The sequence below is a fragment of the Erinaceus europaeus genome, chromosome 3, assembly GCF_950295315.1.
Source record: "Erinaceus europaeus chromosome 3, mEriEur2.1, whole genome shotgun sequence".
In the NCBI taxonomy this organism is placed as follows: Eukaryota; Metazoa; Chordata; class Mammalia; order Eulipotyphla; family Erinaceidae; genus Erinaceus; species Erinaceus europaeus.
In genome coordinates this window covers 18,181,476-18,203,554 of record NC_080164.1, presented here as the reverse complement: position 1 = coordinate 18,203,554, position 22,079 = coordinate 18,181,476, and the positions used below count along the sequence as shown (strand labels likewise).

Below are 22,079 nucleotides of genomic sequence, written 5' to 3'. Positions count from 1 at the left end.
TGAGCGTATATGTTCCTGCAATCTAAGCACTTAAGACTTCAAATTAGTAATCAGATTGAATTTTACAAATTGTTAATTCATTTCTAATAATGATTTGTCCTTTAAATTTTAAATCTCCTAAAAGCATAGACCAGGGAGAACAAAAGCAACTGGTGGCATTGCTTTATAAGATACAGCTATAAGTAAATAGCATAAAAGGACATAAATTATGGTGAGGTCTTATATACTACTGCAAATCCTAACAATGGAATTTTCAAAGTTAATCCAATTGCCAAATGATCTGGTTATAGGTCTAACTATCCATTGCTTTCCTTTTTAAAAAATATTTATTTATTCCCTTTTGTTGCCCTTGTTTTATTGTTGTAGTTATTGTTGTTACTGTTGATGACGTCATCATTGTTGGATAGGACACAGAGAAATGGAGAAAGGAGGGGGAAGACATAGAGGGGGAGAGAAAGATAGACACCTGCTTCAACGCCTGTGAAGTGACTTCCCTGCAGGTGGGGAGCCAGGGTCTTTTAACAGGGATCCTTATGCTGGTGCTTGAGCTTCGCACAACATGTGCTTAACCCGCTGAACTACTTCCCAACTCCCTATCTATTGCCATCTTAAGCCCTAAAACAGCAGGAACCGGCTACGAGCAGTAGCAGATCTGTTTCTCTCCTCTCTTCTCCTCTCCAGGATCAACTAGGGATACCAAAGGAGACCACCTGGGACCACAACAAGATAGGACTAGAACGACTACAGGAACCCACCAAATCACCAGTGAGAGCTAACACACACGGCTGGTGACAGAGAGGAGCCTAGGGAGAGACTAAGTGGCTGGTAACAGTCCAGCGGTTTATCAGTTGAGACATCACCTCCAGTCTGTTCCACCAACAAGGATACAGCTGAAGGGAGGAGAGGACTCCCTGGAACTCACCAAGTGCAACTCTGAATCTCCATTGCTACTGCCCTCAAAATCTGAAGCAGCGGCAGGGAGGGACACCAGGTAACAGAGATCTAACCAGGAAACTCAGGAGAAGACCTATACCTCAGTGGCATACCTGTGAGGCTGTGAAAGTCTCTTTGCATAACCAGTAGACAATCTCTGACACACCCTGCCTTATCTCTTGGTCAGGAGTCAGTGATTAAGCTAAGAAGCCTACTTATAGTTTAGAAGCCCTCAGGGTCCCATAGCCTACAGAGAAGAAAAAAAAAAAAAAGAGGCTTTTAAATCACTGAGCTCCAACTCAGGGATTAAAATACTATTGAAACAACTGTTAACTTCCACCACTGTGAACCCTTTAATTACCTTACTTAGACACAAGTCAATCCAGGAAATAGTGATTTGTAATTTGAAAAGTACTAAGAGAGGGAACTCATAACACAATATATAAAATAGTTAAACCAACAAGAAGAAATACTGGAGAAATGAACCAGGACTCAAAGTCCAGCTAAAAGCCCCCCAAAGGGTGAAGAACAAAATAACGAGTTAAACATCCAAACATTAGCTAAGGAAATAATAACAGGAGTGAGTAAAGAGTTTGAAAGAATTGTAATCAGAAGGGGGCCAGGTGGTGGTGTACCTGGTTAAGCGCGTGTGTTATAGTGTGCAAGGATCCAGGTTCAAGCCCCCGGTCCCCACCTGCAGGGGAGAAGCTTCACGAGTGGTGAAGCAGTGTTGCAGGTGTCTCTCTATCTCTCTCCCTGTCTATCACCCCCTTCCCTCTCAATTACTGGCTGTCTCTATATAATACATAAATAAAAATAATTAAAAAATCTTTAAAAAAAAGAATTATAATCAGAAATACAGGAACAACAAATGAGACTCTGGAAGAAAACACTAACTATCTCAAGGTTATTAGAGAGCTGAAAGCTGAAATAGCTGAGCTAAGAACACAACTAGCTGAACAAGCTAAAACAGTATCAGAACAGGGTAACAAAATAGATGAATTCCAGAAAACAGCAGAGGACAGAGAGTATAGAATCAATGAGGCTGAAGACAGAATTAGCAAGATCGAGGACAAATTAGAGACAACTAAAAAAGAAGTAAGAGATCACAAAAAGAGATTAAGAGATGCTGAAAACAACAACAGAGACCTATGGGATGACTTCAAAAGAAACAATATACACATTATTGGCTTACCAGAGGAAGAAAGAGAGGGAGAAGAAGAAAGCATTCTTCAGGCCATAGTAGCTGAAAACTTCTCTAGTCTAGACAACAGCAAAGACATAAAGATTCAAGAAGCCCAGAGGGTCCTAAACAGAATTAACCCAGACTAAAGACACCAAGACACATCGTATTTAGAATGGAAAGGAATAAAGATAAAGAAAGGATCCTGAAGGCTACAAGAGAAAAACAAAGAGTCACCTACAGAGGAAAACCCATAAGATTAGCAACAGACTTCTCCCCACAAACACTACAGGGCAGAAGAGAATGGCAAGATATCTATCGGTGCTCAACGAGAAAGGCTTTCAACCAAGAATACTATACCTGCTAGACTGTCATTCAAAATAGATGGAGGCATCAAAACCTTCTCAGACAAGCAACAGTTGAAGGAATCAACTATCACCAAGCCTGCCCTGAAAGAAGTTCTGAAAGGTCTCCTATAAACAGTCAGACAACCATAAATAGGCCATCTATCAGAACACTCTAAAACTCTACAAGAATGGCGTTAAAATATCTTCAATCTTTGATATCAATAAATGTCAATGGCCTGAATTCACCTATTAAAAGACACAGAGTAGGAAGATGGATCAGAAAACACAACCCAATAATATTCTGTCTATAGGAAACCCACCTAATTAAACAAGACAAACGTTTACGGACTTAAAGTGAAAGGATGGAAAACTATCATACAAGCCAATGGCCCACAAAAAAGGGCAGGAACTGCTAGTCTCATATCTGACAAGATAGACTTTAAAATAGATAAGATTAAAAAAGATAGGAATGGACACTATTTAATGCTCAGAGGATCAGTCAATCAAGAGGACTTAACAATTATTAACATCTATGCACCCAATGAGAAGCCATCTAAATACATCAAACGTCTACTGAAAGAGCTACAGCAATATATTAATAGCAACACAGTCATAGTAGGGGACTTCAACACCCCACTCTCTCAACTTGACAGATCATTCAGGCAGAAAATCAATAAAGACATAAGGGAACTAAATGAAGACATAGATAAACTAGAACTATTGGACATTTTCAGAGTCATTCATCCCAAGAAACTGGAATACACATTTTACTCAAATCTACATGGGTCATTCTCAAGGATAGACCATATGTGAGGCCACAAAGACAGCATCAGCAAATTCAACAGCATTGAAATCATCCCAAGCATCTTCTCAGACCACAATGGAATTAAACTAACACTTAACAATCAACAAAAGATTAGTAATAGTCCCAAAATGTGGAAGCTCAACAGTACAGTTCTTAACAACCTCTGGGTCAAAGAGGAAATCAAGGAAGAAATCAAAATGTTTCGAGAGTTCAATGAAAATGAAGACACAAGCTATCAAAATATTTGGGACACTGCTAAGGCAGTACTGAAAGGGAAGTTCATAGCTATACAAGCACACATTAGGAAACAAGAAAAAGCACAAATAAACAGCCTGATTGCACATCTTAAAGACCTAGAAGAAGAACAAAGGAACCCTAAAGCAACCAGAAGGACAGAAATCACTAAAGTTAGAGAAGAAATAAATAACAATGAGAATAAGAAAACCATACAAAAGATCAACGAAAATAAATGTTGGTTCTTCAAAAGAGTGAATAAAATCGACAAACCTTTAGCCAGACTCACAAAACAAAAAAGGGAGAACCCAAATAAATTGAATACTAAATGAAAGAGGGAATATCACAACAGACACCACAGAAATTCAACATATCATGTGAGACTTCTATGAACAACTATATGCCAAGTTAGAGAACCTGGAAGAAATGGACTATTTCCTAGATACCTACAAACTTCCAGAACTAAGTAAAGAGGAAGCCGATAACATGAACAGGCCCATCACAGCTAATGAAATTGAAACAGTTATGAAAAATCTCCCCAAAAATGAAAGTCCTGGATCAGATGGTTTTACAAATGATTCTACAAAACCTTCAAGGAAGAACTAATACCTCTACTTTTAAAAGTCTTCCAGAAGATTGAAGACACTGGAATACTCCCTGCCAGCTTCTATGAAGCCAACATCACTCTGATACCAAAAAAAGACAGGGACACAATCAAAAAAGAAAACTACAGACCAATATCTCTGATGAACATAGATGCTAAAGTACTGAACAAAATTCTAGCCAACTGGATATAGCAGCATATTAAAAAGATTGTTCATCATGACCAAGTGGGGCTTATCCCAGGCATGCAAGGTTGGTTTAATATATGTAAATCAATCAATGTGATCCACCACATCAACAAAAGCAAGACCAAAAACCACATGGTCATATCAACAGATGTAGAAAAAGCCTTTGACAAAATCCAACATCCCTTTATGATCAAAACACTACAAAAAATGGGAATAGATGGAAAATTCCTGAAGATAGTGGAGTCTATATATAGCAAACCTACAGCCAACATCATACTCAATGGTGAAAAACTGGAAGCATTTCCACTCAGATCAGGTACTAGACAGGGCTGCCCACTATCACCATTACTATTCAACATAGTGTTGGAAGTTCTTGCCATAGCAATCAGGCAGGAGCAAGGAGTTAAAGGGATACAGATTGGAAGAGAAGAAGTCAAACTCTCCCTATTTGCAGATGACATAATAGTATACACAGAAAAACCTAAGGAATCCAGCAAAAAGCTTTTGGAAATCGGGCAATACAGTAAGGTGTCAGGCTATAAAGTTAACATTCAAAAGTCAGTGGCATTCCTCTATGCAAACACTAAGCTAGAAGAAATTGAAATCCAGAAATCAATTCCTTTTACTATAGCAACTAAAACAATAAAATATCTAGGAATAAAACTAACCAAAGAATTGAAATACTTGTATACTGAAAATTATGAGTCACTACTCAAGGAAATTGAAAAAGACACAAAGAAGTGGAAAGATATTCCATGTTCATGAGTTGGTAAATTAACATCATCAAAATGAATATACTACCCAGAGCCATCTACAAATTTAATGCTATCCCCATCAAGATCCCAAGCACATTTTTTTAGGAGAATAGAAAAAATGCTACAAATGTTTATCTGGAACCAGAAAAGACCTAGAATTGCCAAAACGATCTTGAGAAAAAAGAACAGAACTAGAGCCATCACACTCCCAGATCTCAAATTGTATTATAGGGCCATTGTCATCAAAACTGCTTGGTACTGGAACATGAACAGATACACTGACCAGTGGAATAGAATTGAGAGCCCAGAAGTGAGCCCCCACACCTATGGACATCTAATCTTTGACAAAGGGGCTCAGACTATTAAATGGGGAAAGCAGAGTCTCTTCAACAAATGGTGTTGGAAACAATGGGTTGAAACACGCAGAAGCATAAAACTGAACCACTGTATTTCATCAAATACAAAAGTAAATTCCAAGTGGATCAACGACTTGGATGTTAGACCAGAAACTATGAGATACTTAGAGGATAATATTGGCAGAACTCTCTTCCGCATATTTAAAGACATCTTCAATGAAATGAATCGAATTACAAAGAAGACTAAGGCAAGTATAAACTTAGGGAACTACATCAAATCAAAAAGCTTCTTCACAGCAAAAGAAACTACTACCCAAACAAAGAGACCCCTCACAGAATGGGAGAAGATCTTTACATGTCATACATCAGACAGGAGTTTAATAACCAACATATATAAAGAGCTTGCCAGACTCAACAACTAGACAACAAATAACCCCATCCAAAAATGGGGGGAGGACATGGACAGAATATTCACCACAGAAGAGATCCAAAAGGCCAAGAAACACATGAAAAAATGCTCCAAGTCTCTGATTGTCAGAGAAATGCAAAAAAAAAGACAACAACGAGATACCACTTCACTCCTGTGAGAATGTCATACATCAGAAAAGGTAACAGCAGCAAATGCTGGAGAGGGTGTGGGATCAAAGGAACCCTCCTACACTGCTGGTGGAAATGTCAATTGGTCCAGCCTCTATGGAGAACAGTCTGTAGAACTCTCAGAAGGCTAGAAATGGACCTACCTACACTATGATCCTGCAACTCCTCTCCTGAAGATATATCCTAAGGAACCCAAAGGAACCCTCCTACACTGCTGGTGGGAATTTCAATTGGTCCACCCTCTGTGGAGAACAGTCTGTAGAACTCTCAGAAGGCTAGAAATGGACCTACCTACCCTATGATCCTGCAATTCCTCTCCTGAGGATATATCCTAAGGAACCCAAATATCCATCCAAAAAGATCTGTGTACACATATGTTCTTGGCAGCACAATTTGTAACAGCCAAAACCTGGAAGCAACCCAGGTGTCCAATAACAGATGAGTGGCTGAGCAAGTTGTGGTATATATACACAATTGAATACTCCTCAGTTGTTAAAAATGGTGACTTCACCATTTTCAGCCGATCTTGGATGGACCTTGAAAAAAATCATGTTGAGTGAAATAAGTCAGAAACAGAAGGATGAATACGGGATGATCTCACTCTCAGGCAGAAGTTGAAAAACAAGAGCAGAAAAGAAAACACAAGTAGAATTTGAAATGGAATTGGCATCTCACACCAAAGTAAAAGACTCTGGGGTGGGTGGGTGGGGAGAATACAGGTCCAAGAAGGATTCAGAGGACCTAGTGGGGGTTGTATTGTTATATGGGAAACTGAGGAATGTTATGCATGCACAAACTATTGTACTTATTGTTGAAAGTAAAACATTAATTCCCCAATAATAATAATAATAAAAAACAGCAGGAACCTTCCCCTTTCTCTACAAAGCCCACATTTCTCCCAGTTCTGAAACCTCGAGGGTGAGGCTCACTTTCTGCATGCTTCTACCAGCTCATACCAACTGATACTGCACCTGTTGATCCCAACCTAACCAACGCAACCAGTACCACCTTGGCATATTTCACTTGGGACTGCATCCAGAGATGTCAGGCGTAGAATGTGAACCCATCAACTTCATCACTCTAGTGAGACCTTTCCTAGCTCATCGGACTCCTTATATTCATTTCGGGTGGTATATTTCTTAACAAACCTCAAAACCTAGATATAGACCAGGATCCATGAGATGGGGCATAAGTACATACATCCAAGAGTTGGGGGAAAACATCTACCTTAAAGCAAAAGTGCACAGTAGTTTGCAGTGAGTCAAATGTAGCAAGCAAGCAGAAAGACCTAAAAAGACACCATAGAACACCTAATGAAATAGTTTCTACTTAGACCTTCTATTACACATCCCTCAATCACTCCAAAGCTAACCTTGTTAGACAAAGTAAGGACTACAAAAGCTGAAAAAGGTCAAGAGATTGGCATACTTTAATGATGACTCTTGAATCACAACCAGGCTACCCCATCACTGGGGGCCTAAGTCAGGAAGTCCTGGGATCCCCACACAGACATGATGGGCCTAGACCTCTAATAGATGCCTCTCACCACAGTCACTGGTCATCTCCATCAGGAACAACATAATGCCCCCCTCTGTGGCCCCCTATCAGGCCTGGCCCTCAGTGTGAATCAACAATGGTAGGGAATGTTCCATTCTCTGAAGGGAGGCTGGATAACATACTCTGCCTCTCATCTAAGGATGACGGGTCCTGAAACTGGCACAAGCTAGAATGCTCCTAGCCATGACCACCGAATGTGAGCTCAGACCTACAGGGATGCAGAGGTTACATAGGCTCCTGTGCTGTCTATCGGCCCCAGATCAGATCGATGGGGTTTAAAGTTAACAATATTTATATACTTTTCCCATATTTGGGAGCTACTCTCTTCCCTGATTTGAACTTTCTGGTCCTTTTTCCAACTATGACACCATCCCTTGAGACAATAGCTTAAGTCACCTGCATATTAGATGCCAAGCACAGGCAAAAACTAGTTGGGTCTTGGGCCCCCTGGAATACACCTTAAATAGACCTACTAGCTTTTTCCAAAAACGACCCTAAATCTCCATCCGCAATATTCCAGCCTTTAGGTTCCTGATTAGTCAACAATTTGCTCTGCTTTCTAGCTTAACTCTTTTTCAGCCACCAGGTTCCAGATGCTACTATGATGCCAACCCGACTTCCCAATGCAGATGGCCGGCCCCACCATGTGTCCTGGACTCCCACCTCTGCAGGCCTCTGCCCCATTAGGGAAAGAAAAAGACAGGCTGGGGATATGGATTAGCCTGTCAATGTCCATGTTCAGCAGGGAAGCAATTACAGAAGCCAGACCTTCCTCCTTCTGTACCCCATAATGACCCTGGGTCCATACTCCCAGAGGGATAAAGAATAGGAAAGCTATCGGGATGAGATGGGATACGGAGTTACGGTGGCGGGAATTACATGGAACTGTACTCCTCTTATCCTATGGTCTTGTCAGTGTTTTCATTTTGGAAATAAAAGCTTTTAAAAAATAAAGATAAAACAGACTATAAATCTTCAAAGTATTACACTGCCTGCCTATTTTCAGAGTTGCTAAATGCAATGTCCCAGTCACAATGTTTTTATATGACAGAGAACTTCTATAAGACAAGGCTTCTGTTGGGGAAACTCTCCCTAATACAAATTGTAGAAAGTCAGATTTTTGTTCACACTCTACTTCAACCAACAAAAAAAGAACACAAAGATTCATTAATTCATGTACAAATTCACCCCATTCTTTCAACAAGTATTTAGGTGGATATTTTAATGAAAAAGAAACTAAAGATATAATTTAACAAGCAAAGCAAACTCCATTACTAAGTCACTGAGCTTTAAGTTAGGAAATAAAATTCCACAAACTCTAAGAACTTTGATTCAAGCTTCAATAAAATCACAATTTAACCTTCATACTATAAGTGTTTAATGGAATTCAATTTGAAACTTTAAAGACATTGTTTATAAAAACTAATATTTAGAGATTATAAAACATTCAGCTGTCCATTAGCCCCTTACTTAGAAAGAAAAAGGTGAAGGTGGGTGATAGCACACCTGACTAAGCGGACCCAGGTTCAAATCCCAGGTCCCCATCTACAGGGTGGAGAAACATCCTACAGGGAAGTGAAACAGTGCTGTAGGCATATGTGTGTCTCCCGCTCTCTATTTAATTTTTATTTTCACCAGGATTGTTAACTGGGGCTTAGTACCAGCACTGCAAATCCACCTACCTCTCTGGCTGCCAATTTTTCCTTTTTTTTTTTTTTTTTTGGTCTTTAAATAGGACAGATAAATTGAGAGAGGATGGGGAATATATATATATATATATATATATATATATATATATATATGGAGGGGAAGGGAGAGGAGAAGGAGAAGGAAAGAGAGAGAGAGAGAGAAATATACACCTAAAGACTACAGACATGCTTCACCACTCATGAAGCGAGACCCCCCAGGTAGGGAGTGGAGGCTCGAAACCCAGGTTTTTGCACTTGGTAATATGTGCTCCACTGTCCGGCCCCCTGTATCTCCCTCCCTATTTCCCCTTTCCCTTCCAACTTTTCTGTCTCTATCAAAAAAATCAATGGACAAATATCTCTTTACAACAAATAAAGAGAGAGAACTGGGGGAGAGGTAAAATGAATATTTATCTGGTAAATAATAGTGAATGTTTATCTGGTAAATAATAGTGAATGTTTATCTGGTAGCTACCACAGAATATAATAATTTACACCTATTATATACTTAGTCAGTTTCTCATGGTCCATAAAACTAGGTTTTAGCATAGATCTGTTTTCCTAAGTTGGGTTTTTCTGTTTGTTCTACTAATTATTTCCCAGGGACTCAAACTACATAATCTTCAAATTATATAGGTTTGTTTAAAAAAAAAAACAAAAACACACTACAATTGGGGAGTCATGCAATGACACACCTGGTTAAGCACACATGTTACCATGTGCAAGGACCCAGATTTGATCCCCTAGTCCCCACGTGCAGGGAGGAAGCATAATCACTGGTAAAGAAAGTACTGTAGATGTCTCTACATCTTTATTCCTCCCTATTTCCTCTCCCTCCCAATTATTCACTGTCCTACCAAATAAGATAGAAAAAAATGGTGGGGAGAGGAATGACCACCAGGAGCAATGAATTCCTCATGCAGGCACCAAATCCCAGCAATAACCTTGGTGGCAATAAAAAAGATAATAAAAAAAATTACAAATATTAGAAGTTATTTTGTAGATAATTATATATATATATTGTAGATAATAAAGTTATTGTTGTAGATAATTATATATCTATACAAAATTAATATTTAGCCAGTTATAAAAGGTTAGACTTAATCACAGTTCTTGTGATAGTTAACTGCTATGGCAGGTAGATAAAGTATGAACACATATTAAAATCTTCATACTTGAAAGATGTTTTCCCTAAGGAAAACAAAAGAATTTTAAAAAGGTCACACTGAGTTTAATGATTTTAAAGCAATGCAAAATCTTATTCTTGAAAGAGCAAAGAATTCTTTACATATTCTTGATTTCCAAGAATTACTTATTTTTATAGTAAGTTTATTAGATATGATAAGTATTCTATTTATATGAGCTGCAAAATACACAGAACAAACCTATGTTAACTACTGAAATTAATAAAATTAAGTGTTCTACATTTTCTACTATCAGTGCATGATGACTCAACAAATTTTCCTAAGGAACATTCATAAAGCTAAAAAACAGAAATAATTTTATAACTATAGTTACAAAAGAAAGAAGTGGCTTAAATACTATACAGATTAAGACAAGAAAATAAGTTGGCTATATAGTCACTGACAAGAACGCTGTGAGGAGGACTGGCAGCAGTCCGATAAAAATGGCTCAACCTCGGGGGTCGGGCGGTGGCGCAGTGGGTTAAGCGCATGTGGCGCAAAGCGCAGGGACCGGCGTAAGGATCCCGGTTCGAGCCCCCGGTTCCCCACCTGCAGGGAAGTCGCTTCACAGGCGGTGAAGCAGGTCTGCAGGTGTCTATCTTTCTCTCCCCTTCTCTGTCTTCCCCTCCTCTCTCCATTTCTCTCTGTCCTATCCAACAACGAATTGCGTCAACAAGGGCAATAATAATAACCACAACGAAGCTACAACAAGGGCAACAAAAGGGGGGAAAAAATGGCCTCAAGAAGCGGTGGATTCATGGTGCAGGCACCGAGCCCAGCAATAACCCTGGAGGAGGAAAAAAAAAAAATGGCTCAACCTCGCTTCTCTTGAATTTTAACTGTATCTTCCAATGGCTTATTTGCTTTGGTTTTGTGGAAATTTGTCGGTTTACAATGCCAGACCAGTGACTTAAGTTTCATAATTCTATTTTTTTAAGATTTATTTCTTACATATGAGAAAGTGTCACATAAGACAGAGAGAAAACCAGGGTACTTCCAGGACACATGCAGCACTGGGGATCCAGCAGGAGGCTCAGGCACAGAAGTCCAGTGCTCTGTCACTAGAACTATTTCCTCAGCTATTTATGGTACATAATTACTCGAGTTGATTTCATTTATTTTTATGAAACTATTGTAGTTCAATAGATGTTTAAAGGTAATTTCCAATTGAAGGTTTAAAGAAGTTTATTTTGCCCATAATATTGAATCTCCAGGGTCCCTCAAAAGGTACCAATTTGATACTTTCATATCAATTTTAAAAGAAAAGATGAAATGACACCTTTAACACTGTGCTTTCCCAAGACTGAGAAGGAATTTGTACATAATACTACTTTTCTCTAATCTCTAATCAAACCTTTCCCATGTTATGCACTCCCAGAAATATGCTGGTTCTAATTAAACTTAATAATAAGGCCAACATCTTTCAAAAAGTACAAAGAATTTCAGAAGAGAAAAAAAAAAACACCTCATTCTTCTAATTCAATGAACTTTTTAAAATAAAGTTTCCATAGTCAAGTGTCTTTTCCTTTTATTTGACCATGGGCTGCTTAATACTAGCATAGTGACTCATTTTAATAAGAAACGCAATATACTAAATTCATGTGTTATTCAATTTTTACAGAGCACTGTATGGACTAAATTTAGTCTGTAGTCTATAATGCTAATATCAAATGATAGTATGATATGAAATAATTAACAAAATGTCATGGGCAATACCACTCCAAATCTACAAGAGGGTACCTGTGAAAATCTTGTAGTACTGAGAGAATGTAAATATTAGTAAATGCTTCCTAAAATAAGACTCATACAACTAAAAAGATACTACAAAGGAGGAAACCATCTGTCCTGGTAAACCCTGAGGGTCTTGGGAGGCCAGATGTAGGAATTTGTAAAGCAGGATGGAAGAACTAGAATAGCTGAACTCTGAAATAGACACTAGGGGTTCTTCATACTAACTTGTGGCTCCACAATTCACCCACACACATAGTTCCACCTTCTTACCCATACAGAAGTTCCACCTAGAGTTTTACTGTCTGTTGAGAAAAGGCTATACAATAACAAATGGAGGAAAGATGATAAGCAAAAATACAATTCTTTGGAACCTTTTTTATTCAGAAAAATGAAAAACTTCTATATCCTAAAACCTTCTAAGATCCTGTGTTCATGAAACAAAAAGGTCAGGTATAGCTCAACCTGTTAGGGCACCACCAGCCTGCAGCCTTGAGGCATAGGTTCAGTTCCTGACACCACCTTATGCCAAAGCTGGACAGTGCTCTGCTTCTTGGGCTTTCCACCTCCCTACCCTCACCTCATAACAAATACATAAATCTTTAAAAACAAGAATGACGTGCTCTGAGAGAGGGACACAAAACTAGAGCAAGAAAGATCTTTCTGAAATTGAGATTCCTTATTATGGCTGTGGTAATAAAAACTATCAGGAGGACAACAGGAAAGGTGGAAGGATGGAAGGAGGAGTGGAATCTGAGAAAGTTGGAACTGTGTTCCAGGAAAAATAGAGGCCACATCATCTACCAAGAAAGAACTCCGTAAGACAAAATTCGACACAAAGGAAAAAATTAAAGGATTTCTTAGTTATTTATATATTTACCCATGTAATTGATTTACTTTAACCATTTATTTTTAACTTGTTTTTTTTTTTAAGTAACAAACTTATCAGGGGGCTGGGTGGTGGCACATCTAGTTGAGTGCACATATTACAATGTACAAGGACCAAGGTGCAAGCCCCCAGTCCCTATCTGAAGGGGGAAAGATTTGTGAGTGGTGAAGCAGTGCTGCAGGTGTCTCTCTTTCTTTCTCTTCCTCTCTGCTTCCCTCTTGATGTCTAGCTGTCTCTATTCAATAAATAAATAAAGATAATTTTTTAAAAAATAATCTGACCTACTTCCTCAGGCAGATGTTGTTGTTATTATTATTAATACAACAGGGAACTCCTTTTACTGAGGTTTTACATATTTCTGTCTAAATAGAAAAATAAATTATTGTATCTGCTGAAATTTTAAGAATTTCTACACATGCCTATTTCACCAAAACTAATTCCCTGTCAACTGGAAGTGATTTCAAATGAACAAGGACAGAAAGACAAAAATGTTGATCAGCATCTCAGAAGGTAATACCTAAGAGCCAGAAATAAAACTAAAGCACAAAGTCCAATGACTAGCACTGCAATCTGCATGCTTCTTACCACAGTCATCACCTACTTACATTTCAAGGTCTCTCCAGCATAGGGGATGTGCAGTTTAAATCGATCACAGTTGGGTCCAGGAGTCAGGGATGTGCAGCTTTTAAAAGAAAAGAAAAGAGATGTTTTATTTATTTACTTATTTATTTTGCCTCCAGGGTTATCACTGGAGCTCAGTATTGGCACTTTGAATCCAGGACTCCAGTGGCCATTCCCCCCACCCCACCCCCATATTATTGGATATGACAGAGAGAAACTGAGAGAGGGGAGAAACAGAGAGGGTGAGAGAGAGAGAGAGAGAGAGACCTGCAGACCTGCTTCACGGCTACTGAAGCATCGCCCCTGCAAGTGAAGCATAGGGGCTCCATCCTGGGACCTTGAATGGATGGGTCCTTACAGGTAGTACCATGTGCACTTAACCGGGTACGCCACCACCCAGCCCCCAGAAACTATTTTTAATAATCTCAAACTTCTTTTTGCAATTCAAGTATCACTTTACTATGGAAATATTGATATATAAGATTTTTGTTTCCACAAAAGTAGATTTTACCCTCACAAACCACCATCTTACTTCACTACAGGGACATGGGTCCCCAACTTCCCCTTAGTGCTCCTCCCTTTTCCTTTCTAAGTCCCTGAATCTGCTGCAATAGGCTACAGTCCTTTGAAGAGTCAGCGTGTATCGTCCTTTGCTTTGATTCTTAGCATCCATCTGTAATGGAGATCACCCAGCACCTTCTGGCTTATCCCACTCAACATGACTCCCTCTAGTCCATCCATACTGCAGCAAAAGAGAGCATGCCATCTTTTCTTACAGCTGTGTACATATGCCACAATTTCTTTAACCATTCATCTGTTATTGGACACTTGCAAACATGAACTATTAAAACCAGCACTGCCACAAACACAGTGTGCATGGGTCTCTTCAGATAAATGAATAAGCCCAGATATTTATAATATCAAATGAGGTAAATAAAAGTTATCTTTATAGAGAAAATAATATAATACTTGCTGGTTTATAAACAATATATAAGCTCTTGAGAGTTATAGAGGTCAAGAAAGAAAAGAGAGCAAATAATTCGTTTATCTCACAAAAATTAACATGTCGTCTAACAATAAGCCTCCCCACCCCCCGCACCCCCAGCAGGTGGGGACCGGAGACTCGAGCCCAGGCTCTTGTGCATGGTGAAGCATGTGCTCCACTGGGTGCGTCACCACCCAGCCCCCAGGTCTGCAGTCTTTGATGCCAAGAATCGTAAAAATGATTTTATGGCCATATTTTAAAAAATAAACTCGTTAGCTTTCATGCATACTAAAAAGAGGATACTGTTGGCCTTTTTTCTGGTACCAGATGGTTTTTCTCTTTCTCTGAAGGTAAGGTACTTACTTTCTCTAGTTTAGAGTCCACAACTGAGGAAAGCAGAGCTACAGGCCACCACATGCACTGTGCCCAGCTTCAGACAAAATGCAAATTTAAAGGGGACGAGGCAACTACTGGGTCTTAACAGCTTGGTTAGGAGTCTTTATCTTTTAATCTATTACTTTACAAAGTTATGTAATACTCTCTGATATTTACACAGATTTACTTTATAAATTCTTTCAAGGGGCTGGGAGATAGCTCAGCAGGTACAGCATGTGTCTTATCATACGTGAGTCCTTGGTTCAATTCACAGTACCACCCAGGAGCACCATGGAGCGCACCAAGGGAACTTCATGAATGATGGAGTAGTGCTTTCATGTCTTTCCTTCTCTCCCCACATCCATATCACTCCCTCCCTCCAGATATAAAGAGAGAGAACAAATGAAACAAAAGGGGAGCAAGCAGCTCCACGATGTCACTCATGCACAAGGCCCTCAATTTATTCCCTGGTTATCACATTAAGAAATCTAAAAATCTATTTATTAAGTCCAATAAAATGAATCTTCTTTTGTAATTCTAAAACTGCCTCTGCAACATTTCTGGAAAAGCCAAAGTGGCTCAACAAATGGAAGCACTGTTGGATGGGATAAACGTACAACTTGCCTTGATGGTCACTTTAGAAGCAAAGGCCTGAGAGTCCAGCAGTAGCGCAGTGGGTTAACCGCATGTGGCACAAAGGGCATGGACTGGCGTAAGGATCCTGGTTCGAGCCCCCGGCTCCCCACCTGCAGGGGAGTCGCTTCACAGGCGGTGAAGCAGGTCTATAGGTGTCTATCTTTCTCTCCCCCTCTCTGTCTTCCCCTCCTCTCTCCATTTCTCTCTTTCCTGTCTAACAACAACAACATCAATAACAACAATGACTTACAACAACAATAAAAAAAACAAGGGCAACAAAAGGGAAAATAAATATAAAAAAAAAGAAAGCAAAGGCCATTTGAAAATAAATCCAAGAAACTGTTGACTATATAAAAGTAAAACTTACACTGGATTTACTATTACTTTTTCCAAAACTATATTGATATAAAAGAGGAAAGAACCAGACAAAAAGTTTAACTCAAATGTGTTTTCCAGAAATCACTCAGTTCTACCTCTTTGTCTTCCAGAGTCAATAGAAGCAGGAGCAGGAAGCTGTATTATTATATGGAAAACTGAGAAATGTTATGCATGTACAAACCATTGTGTTTACTGTCGAATGTAAAATACTAATCCCCCAATAAAGAAAAGAAAAAATAAAAAAAGAAGCAGCAGCAGTTTACACACTAAGCAAGGAAGTTGTACTAGCAATAGATAGTACATGATTTTAATTTGCTACAAGTCTAAAGAATACATTCTCCTTTACTTAGCTTTTTTATTCATTTATTTTATTGCCACCAAGGTTGTCTCTGAGGCTCTCTGCCAGCAGTGCATGAGAATACTGGAGGGAGACCTGTAGAGGAGGTAAAATCCAAACCCGAAATAACACCCAAGGGCCAGCCACATGCGTCCAAGGAAGAGGAAACAGCTAGTGCAAAGGCGTGAAAGCAGGAAGTACCCGGGGGAAGAAATCTTGACATATCTGGGCAACTCAGCCTCAGCAGAGTGAATTAGGGGGGAAAGGAGAAAAAGCGGTAAGTGAGAACAGGTCACGGAGAGTCTTGTCGGTGGGGGCAATGAATTCAGTTTTTGTTCAAGAAGAGCAATGAAAGATGTTTAGAAGAGTTCTATCATCTGATTCTACCTTTTCAAAAGATACTTCTGTTTACTGTATTTTAAAGAGAGAGAGACTGTAAAGAGATAAAATGGAAACAGAGAAGTAACATAGTAGACCATTTCAAGCAAGAAAGATGATGGGCCAGTCCCTGGCACAGCTACATGGCAGAGCTGAGCAATGTTACTATCTCCTTTCTCTTTTTTCTCCAATGCTCTCAAAAGAAAATTAATTAATTTTTAATGCATTAATAAAATAAAGATGACAGATACTTGGACAGCACATCAGTAGGGGTCATGGAGACCAAAGAACTTGCTTAATTGGGGCAATGAAAGCAGAACAGGTTGGGGGGGTCAGCACTGTAAAGAGTGTAGAAACAGCCAGAGTAACAGCTGGGCGCCAGTCTCTATATCCACTAAGACATCATGGAAGACACAGAAGAAAACCTTACCCAGACTCATCTTAGCGAGGGCTGGATGGCGCTGGAAAGGTCACTTCCTTGGGTGGGCAATGGCAGTGAGACTGAGATGCTCCAAAGTGCATTTCCAAGGGAGATGGCTAATCTCCTCTGTGGGGCTTCTGTTTCACTCAGAGGAGAATACAAATGTGGGAGGGAGCAAGAGTGTACTGTTCAAGACAACAGTGGGCAGGCTAAGCTATGAAAGCAGCATTTAGTTTCTCGCCCAAGGAAATACTGAGTGAAGTATTTAAAATATTTGTTTGGTTTTATCTTCATAATGCTTACGATAAATCAGTTTATGGGAAACAAGCTAATGTCATGTTACCTTAAGGGTCTTTTTTTTCCTTAAGGGTCTTTTAAGATTAAAGTATTCCCCCTTTCTACTTACCTAAAACTAGTTTGGGTCATATTGCTTAGTTAACTGTGAAAGTTCAAATCACACTCAGGTGAGTACTAGTTTTTCTGTTAGTCAGGAAACGTATTAGCTGAAAAAGAGTGAAACATATACATGGGGGAGGGGCGAGCAGGGGCACTATGGACCCACACAAGAATCACATGTGGGTTTGAGCGCCTGCTCCCCACCTGCAGCAGGGACGCCTCCCAGTATGGGAAGCAGGTCTGCAGGTGTCTCTCTCTCCCTCTCTATCTCCCCTCCTCCAGGAGCAGTGGATTCATAGTGTCAGCACCAAGCCCCAGGGATAACCCTGAAGGCAAAATGAAAAAGGGGAAGGTGAAAGGGAAACAGAAAAAGACACGCACACACACAGAGTCCGCGTCAGACTGTCCAGAGACGTCAGGCGTGGAATGTCAACCCTTCAGCCTCATTACTTTGGTGAGACCTTCCCTTTCATAGGATTCTCTAATTCCATTCGAGGTGGTTCACTTCCTAACAAAGTCCCAAAACCTAGATATATAGAACAGGTCCCATGAGATAGGGCATATGTTCACATGTATCCATAAATTAGGACAAAATACATACCTGAAAGCAAAAGTACACAATAGTCTACAGTGAGTCAGTATGAAGTTCATAATGAAATAGTGTCTACTTAGACTTAGATACCTTCCTCACCTACTTCCTATTACACTTCCCTCACTCACTCCCAAGCTGTCCTTATAAGGACTGCAAAAGCTGAATAAGGGCAAGAGACTGGCACACTTTAATGACGACTCTTTAGTCACTTTCAGGCCACCCCATCAGCTGGGGCCCTATTGGGGAGTCCTAAGATTCCCAAAAAGATTGATGGGCCTAGAACTCAAATAAATCCCTCTCTCCATTGTTACCAGTCATCTATATCAAGAACAACAAACAGACCCTTTTGTGGGCCCCCATACGACCTTGCCCTCAACTTGGATCAACAACGGTAGAGAATATTATACCCTCTGAAGGGAGGCTGGACAACATACTCTATCTACCACCTGAGGAAGATGGGCCCTGATATTGGGGCAGCTTGGAATGTTCCTATTCATGACCAGAGAATGTGAGCTCAGATCTACAGGGATGCAGAGGTCACATAGGCTCCTAAGCTAATCATGGTACCCAGATCACATCAAATCGGTGGGGTTTACAGTCAACAATATTTATACACCTTTTCCATATTTGGGAGCTATTCTCTCCCTGATTCAGCTTTCTGGTCCTTCTGCCAGCCATGACATCATCTCCCCAGAATAATAACTAGGATCCACCTGCATATCAGATTTCAGGCTCAGGGGGAAAAAAAACCTAATATAGCCATAGGCCCTTTAGAATACAACTAAAATATGCCTACTAGCTATCTAGAGAACGGAGAACCCCCCCCCCCAATACACACACACTCTTCATCTGCACTATTCCAGTCTCTTATCTTCAGTCACAAGACTCCTGATAGGGGGTGGAGGGTGGCAGTGGTGCGAGGAGTTGAGCACATATGTTACCATGTGCCGGGTGTCTATATCCTTTTCTACCTCCCCTTTCCCTCTCAACTTCTGTCTCTACCCAATAAATAATAATTTTTTAAAAGGTTGTTACATCTGTTTTATAATTGTAGTTTCTTTTCCCAACTAAATTTGTTTCTTGGTTTCTGGTTTATACTTCGAATGTTCTAGACATCATGTGCAGTTATCAAGCTCAGTGCTAAGCACCTGGCCCTGACAAAATCTTGCCATACAACCATAAACCAAACTCAATAATTCAAGATAAGTTAACTGCTGTACATAGAAGCTATGTAACTAGGGAGTCGGGAGGTAGCACAGCGGATTAAGCTCATGTAGCGCAAAGCTCAAGGACTGGTGTAAGGATCCCGGTTTGAGCCCCCAGCTCCCCACCTGCCAGGGAATCGCTTCACAAGTGGTGAAGCAGATCTGCAGGTGTCTTTCTCCCTCTCTGTCTTCCCCTCCTCTCTGTCTTCCCCAACTCTCTTCATTTCTCTCTATCCTATCCAACAATGACAACAACAATAAAACAACAAGGGCAACAAAAGAGAATAAATAAATATTTAAAAAAAGAAAAAGAAACTAAAAATAAAATATATATATATATATATTTTAAAAAAGAAGCAGCAGCAACTATGTATCTAGCTAGTAAACAACAGAACTGGGACTCAACCCAAGGATGGCTGGCTCTAGATCCCATTTTATTAATCACTATAAGTCATTTCTCAACAAGGAAAGAAAAAGCATCAAAATTAGCAAAAATAAAAATACAGCTTTAACAAATGATATCTTACCAAGCACTTATAATAATGAAAATTAAAGACTGATGGTGTCACTCATATGAAGAATCTAGAGATCTGATACACATGAACTTGAAAAAAAGCAGAAACAAGCAGACTGATTCTAAGACTTGTGAAAGCTATGATAGTTGTCCTTGGAAGGTGGGAGGTGGGGCTACAGAGCTATGGTGATGGCTGTAGTATGGAACTATACACTGTAATCTTCCAATCTTGTAACCTATGAATCACACATAAGACGATTAAATTTAAAAAAGAATGTTTAAGAAATACATGTGTGTATGCAAATGAGAGAACAAATAATAACTGTGTAAATAGGTACTGCAATGATGACACTGTTGATTTACTGAGAAAACCTTTTAAGTATGGCTTAAATGAATAAGAAAAGGGAAATTTGGATTTGAAATCTCTTGAAATTACTACTTATTCCCAGAACTGACTTGAATTACTAAAGTATTACAATAAAGGAGAAACACTGTCAATCTCACCACACTCATTTGATTTGTTAATCTGAATTAACAGATATGTGAAAATACTCTACACTCATTAGCCTATTAGCATTTTAAGGCAATACTAAATATGATGTCTCTGTAAAATAGATTTAATGTCAAAACTATTTGCATATTTTCTGGAAAAAATAAGAATTTAATCCATATCTATTCTCTAAGTCATCCCAGAAGAGCAAAGTAGAGGAGCCTAAGGCTCCTTCCTTGAGTCTACTACATCAGTTTCCTTGACCCTGACCATTAACTGAACATTTGGCATGTTCTCCCTACATAGCTTCCTGTTTTCTTGATAATGACGTTCGTACTTAAACAACAATATTTAACATCAGCTGAGCAGGAAGTCATCGCTTTGGCAACCTAAAATAACAGGTGACTGAAATAAAATAGGCTAGAGACCAATAATTGCCTTTGAAATAGCTATGAAGTCACAAATCAGAGTGATAGTTGTAAGCTTATTTTTCATTTTACAGAATTTATTTTCTACAAATTAGGACTAAAATCAGTAATTCCACTCAAACTTAATCAGTTTCAGAATCATTGTGGTTTAAATATGGAGATGCAGCAGTAAAGAAACTGGGAAAGTGACAGAGGCTATCAGAACAGCTATCTGAAATAAACTAGTAAAAGGGAATTTTATCTACCAAGGCCTTTGAGCTTCTGATTCACAAAGCCTTACACTCTCAGTCTTGAAAGGAAATTATGGTCCAGATAGTTGACCACATCAAAAACCTGTAAGGTCAAGGCCTAGGCCTTTTTATAAGGAGATTCAGGAATGAAAACTGATTTAGAGAAGAAAGCAAAACAGCAATAGGTGCTTTTGATCAATCTCCAAGAGACAGGAATGATGTACTTAATGACACGTAATGTTCCTGATTTTCCAAGCATATCTTATACATCTCTGAAGCCCAAAATCTATTTCTATTAATAGATCCTTCTAGAAAGTGATGGATTTAGTTCTTAGCATAAGATTCCAAAATGCCATTACCAAAATAAGTTGACTCAGCCCAGAATGTTTAAAAAATTGTAAAATTATAAAATGTTCCTCAAAATGTGTTTGCCATTTCATGTGACATCAACTGTTATTCCCAGAACCTATGCTGTATCTCCATTTATAAATTATAAGTCTCAACTCTACTTAGAGTACAGAGTATTTTTAAATGTTTGTAGGCGTTTCTATAGCAAAAATGCAGTTCAAATTACAATACATTTCAGTAGGAATAATAGACACAGTTACTATTTTTATCAGTTAACTAAGCAGGAGAAAACCTTTTAGTTTTTTGAGCTATATCCTTAGCTCATCAATGTTCAACCTTTCTTTGACCTTGATTAATAGGTGCATTTAATTCACTCTGTTAATAGAACAAAAGAGAAAATGAATAGAATTATCTCGTAAGTACAGGATAAGAGTTCAATAGAATTAAATATTCATTCATATTTTTTAATTTTGCAAGGAGTATAAAAAGGGAACTTTCTTAACATGATAAAGGTGATCTACAAAAAAACCTGCAGTAATATTACATTTAATAAAACATACAATTTTCCCATTTGAGACTAAGAACTTAAGATGGATAACACTCTTACCAATTTCACTGAATATTGTACTAGAGGTACTAGTCAGAGCAGCATGTGGAAATGGGGATATAAATATTGGACAAGGAGAAATAAAACCATA

The 22,079-nt window shown here is 39.0% G+C and overlaps 1 protein-coding gene across 11 annotated transcripts in view; it reads right to left on the bottom strand.

Annotated features, from left to right (window-relative positions):
• Window positions 1–22,079, bottom strand: part of BABAM2 (BRISC and BRCA1 A complex member 2) — a 452,740-nt gene that overhangs the window by 397,496 nt on the left and 33,165 nt on the right. For all 11 annotated transcript variants that reach the window (XM_060186772.1, XM_060186776.1, XM_060186774.1 and 8 more), the window contains one exon: window positions 13,653–13,729. In XM_060186772.1, coding sequence (XP_060042755.1) covers window positions 13,653–13,729 — 77 coding nt within the window. The remainder of the gene's footprint in view (window positions 1–13,652; window positions 13,730–22,079) is intronic.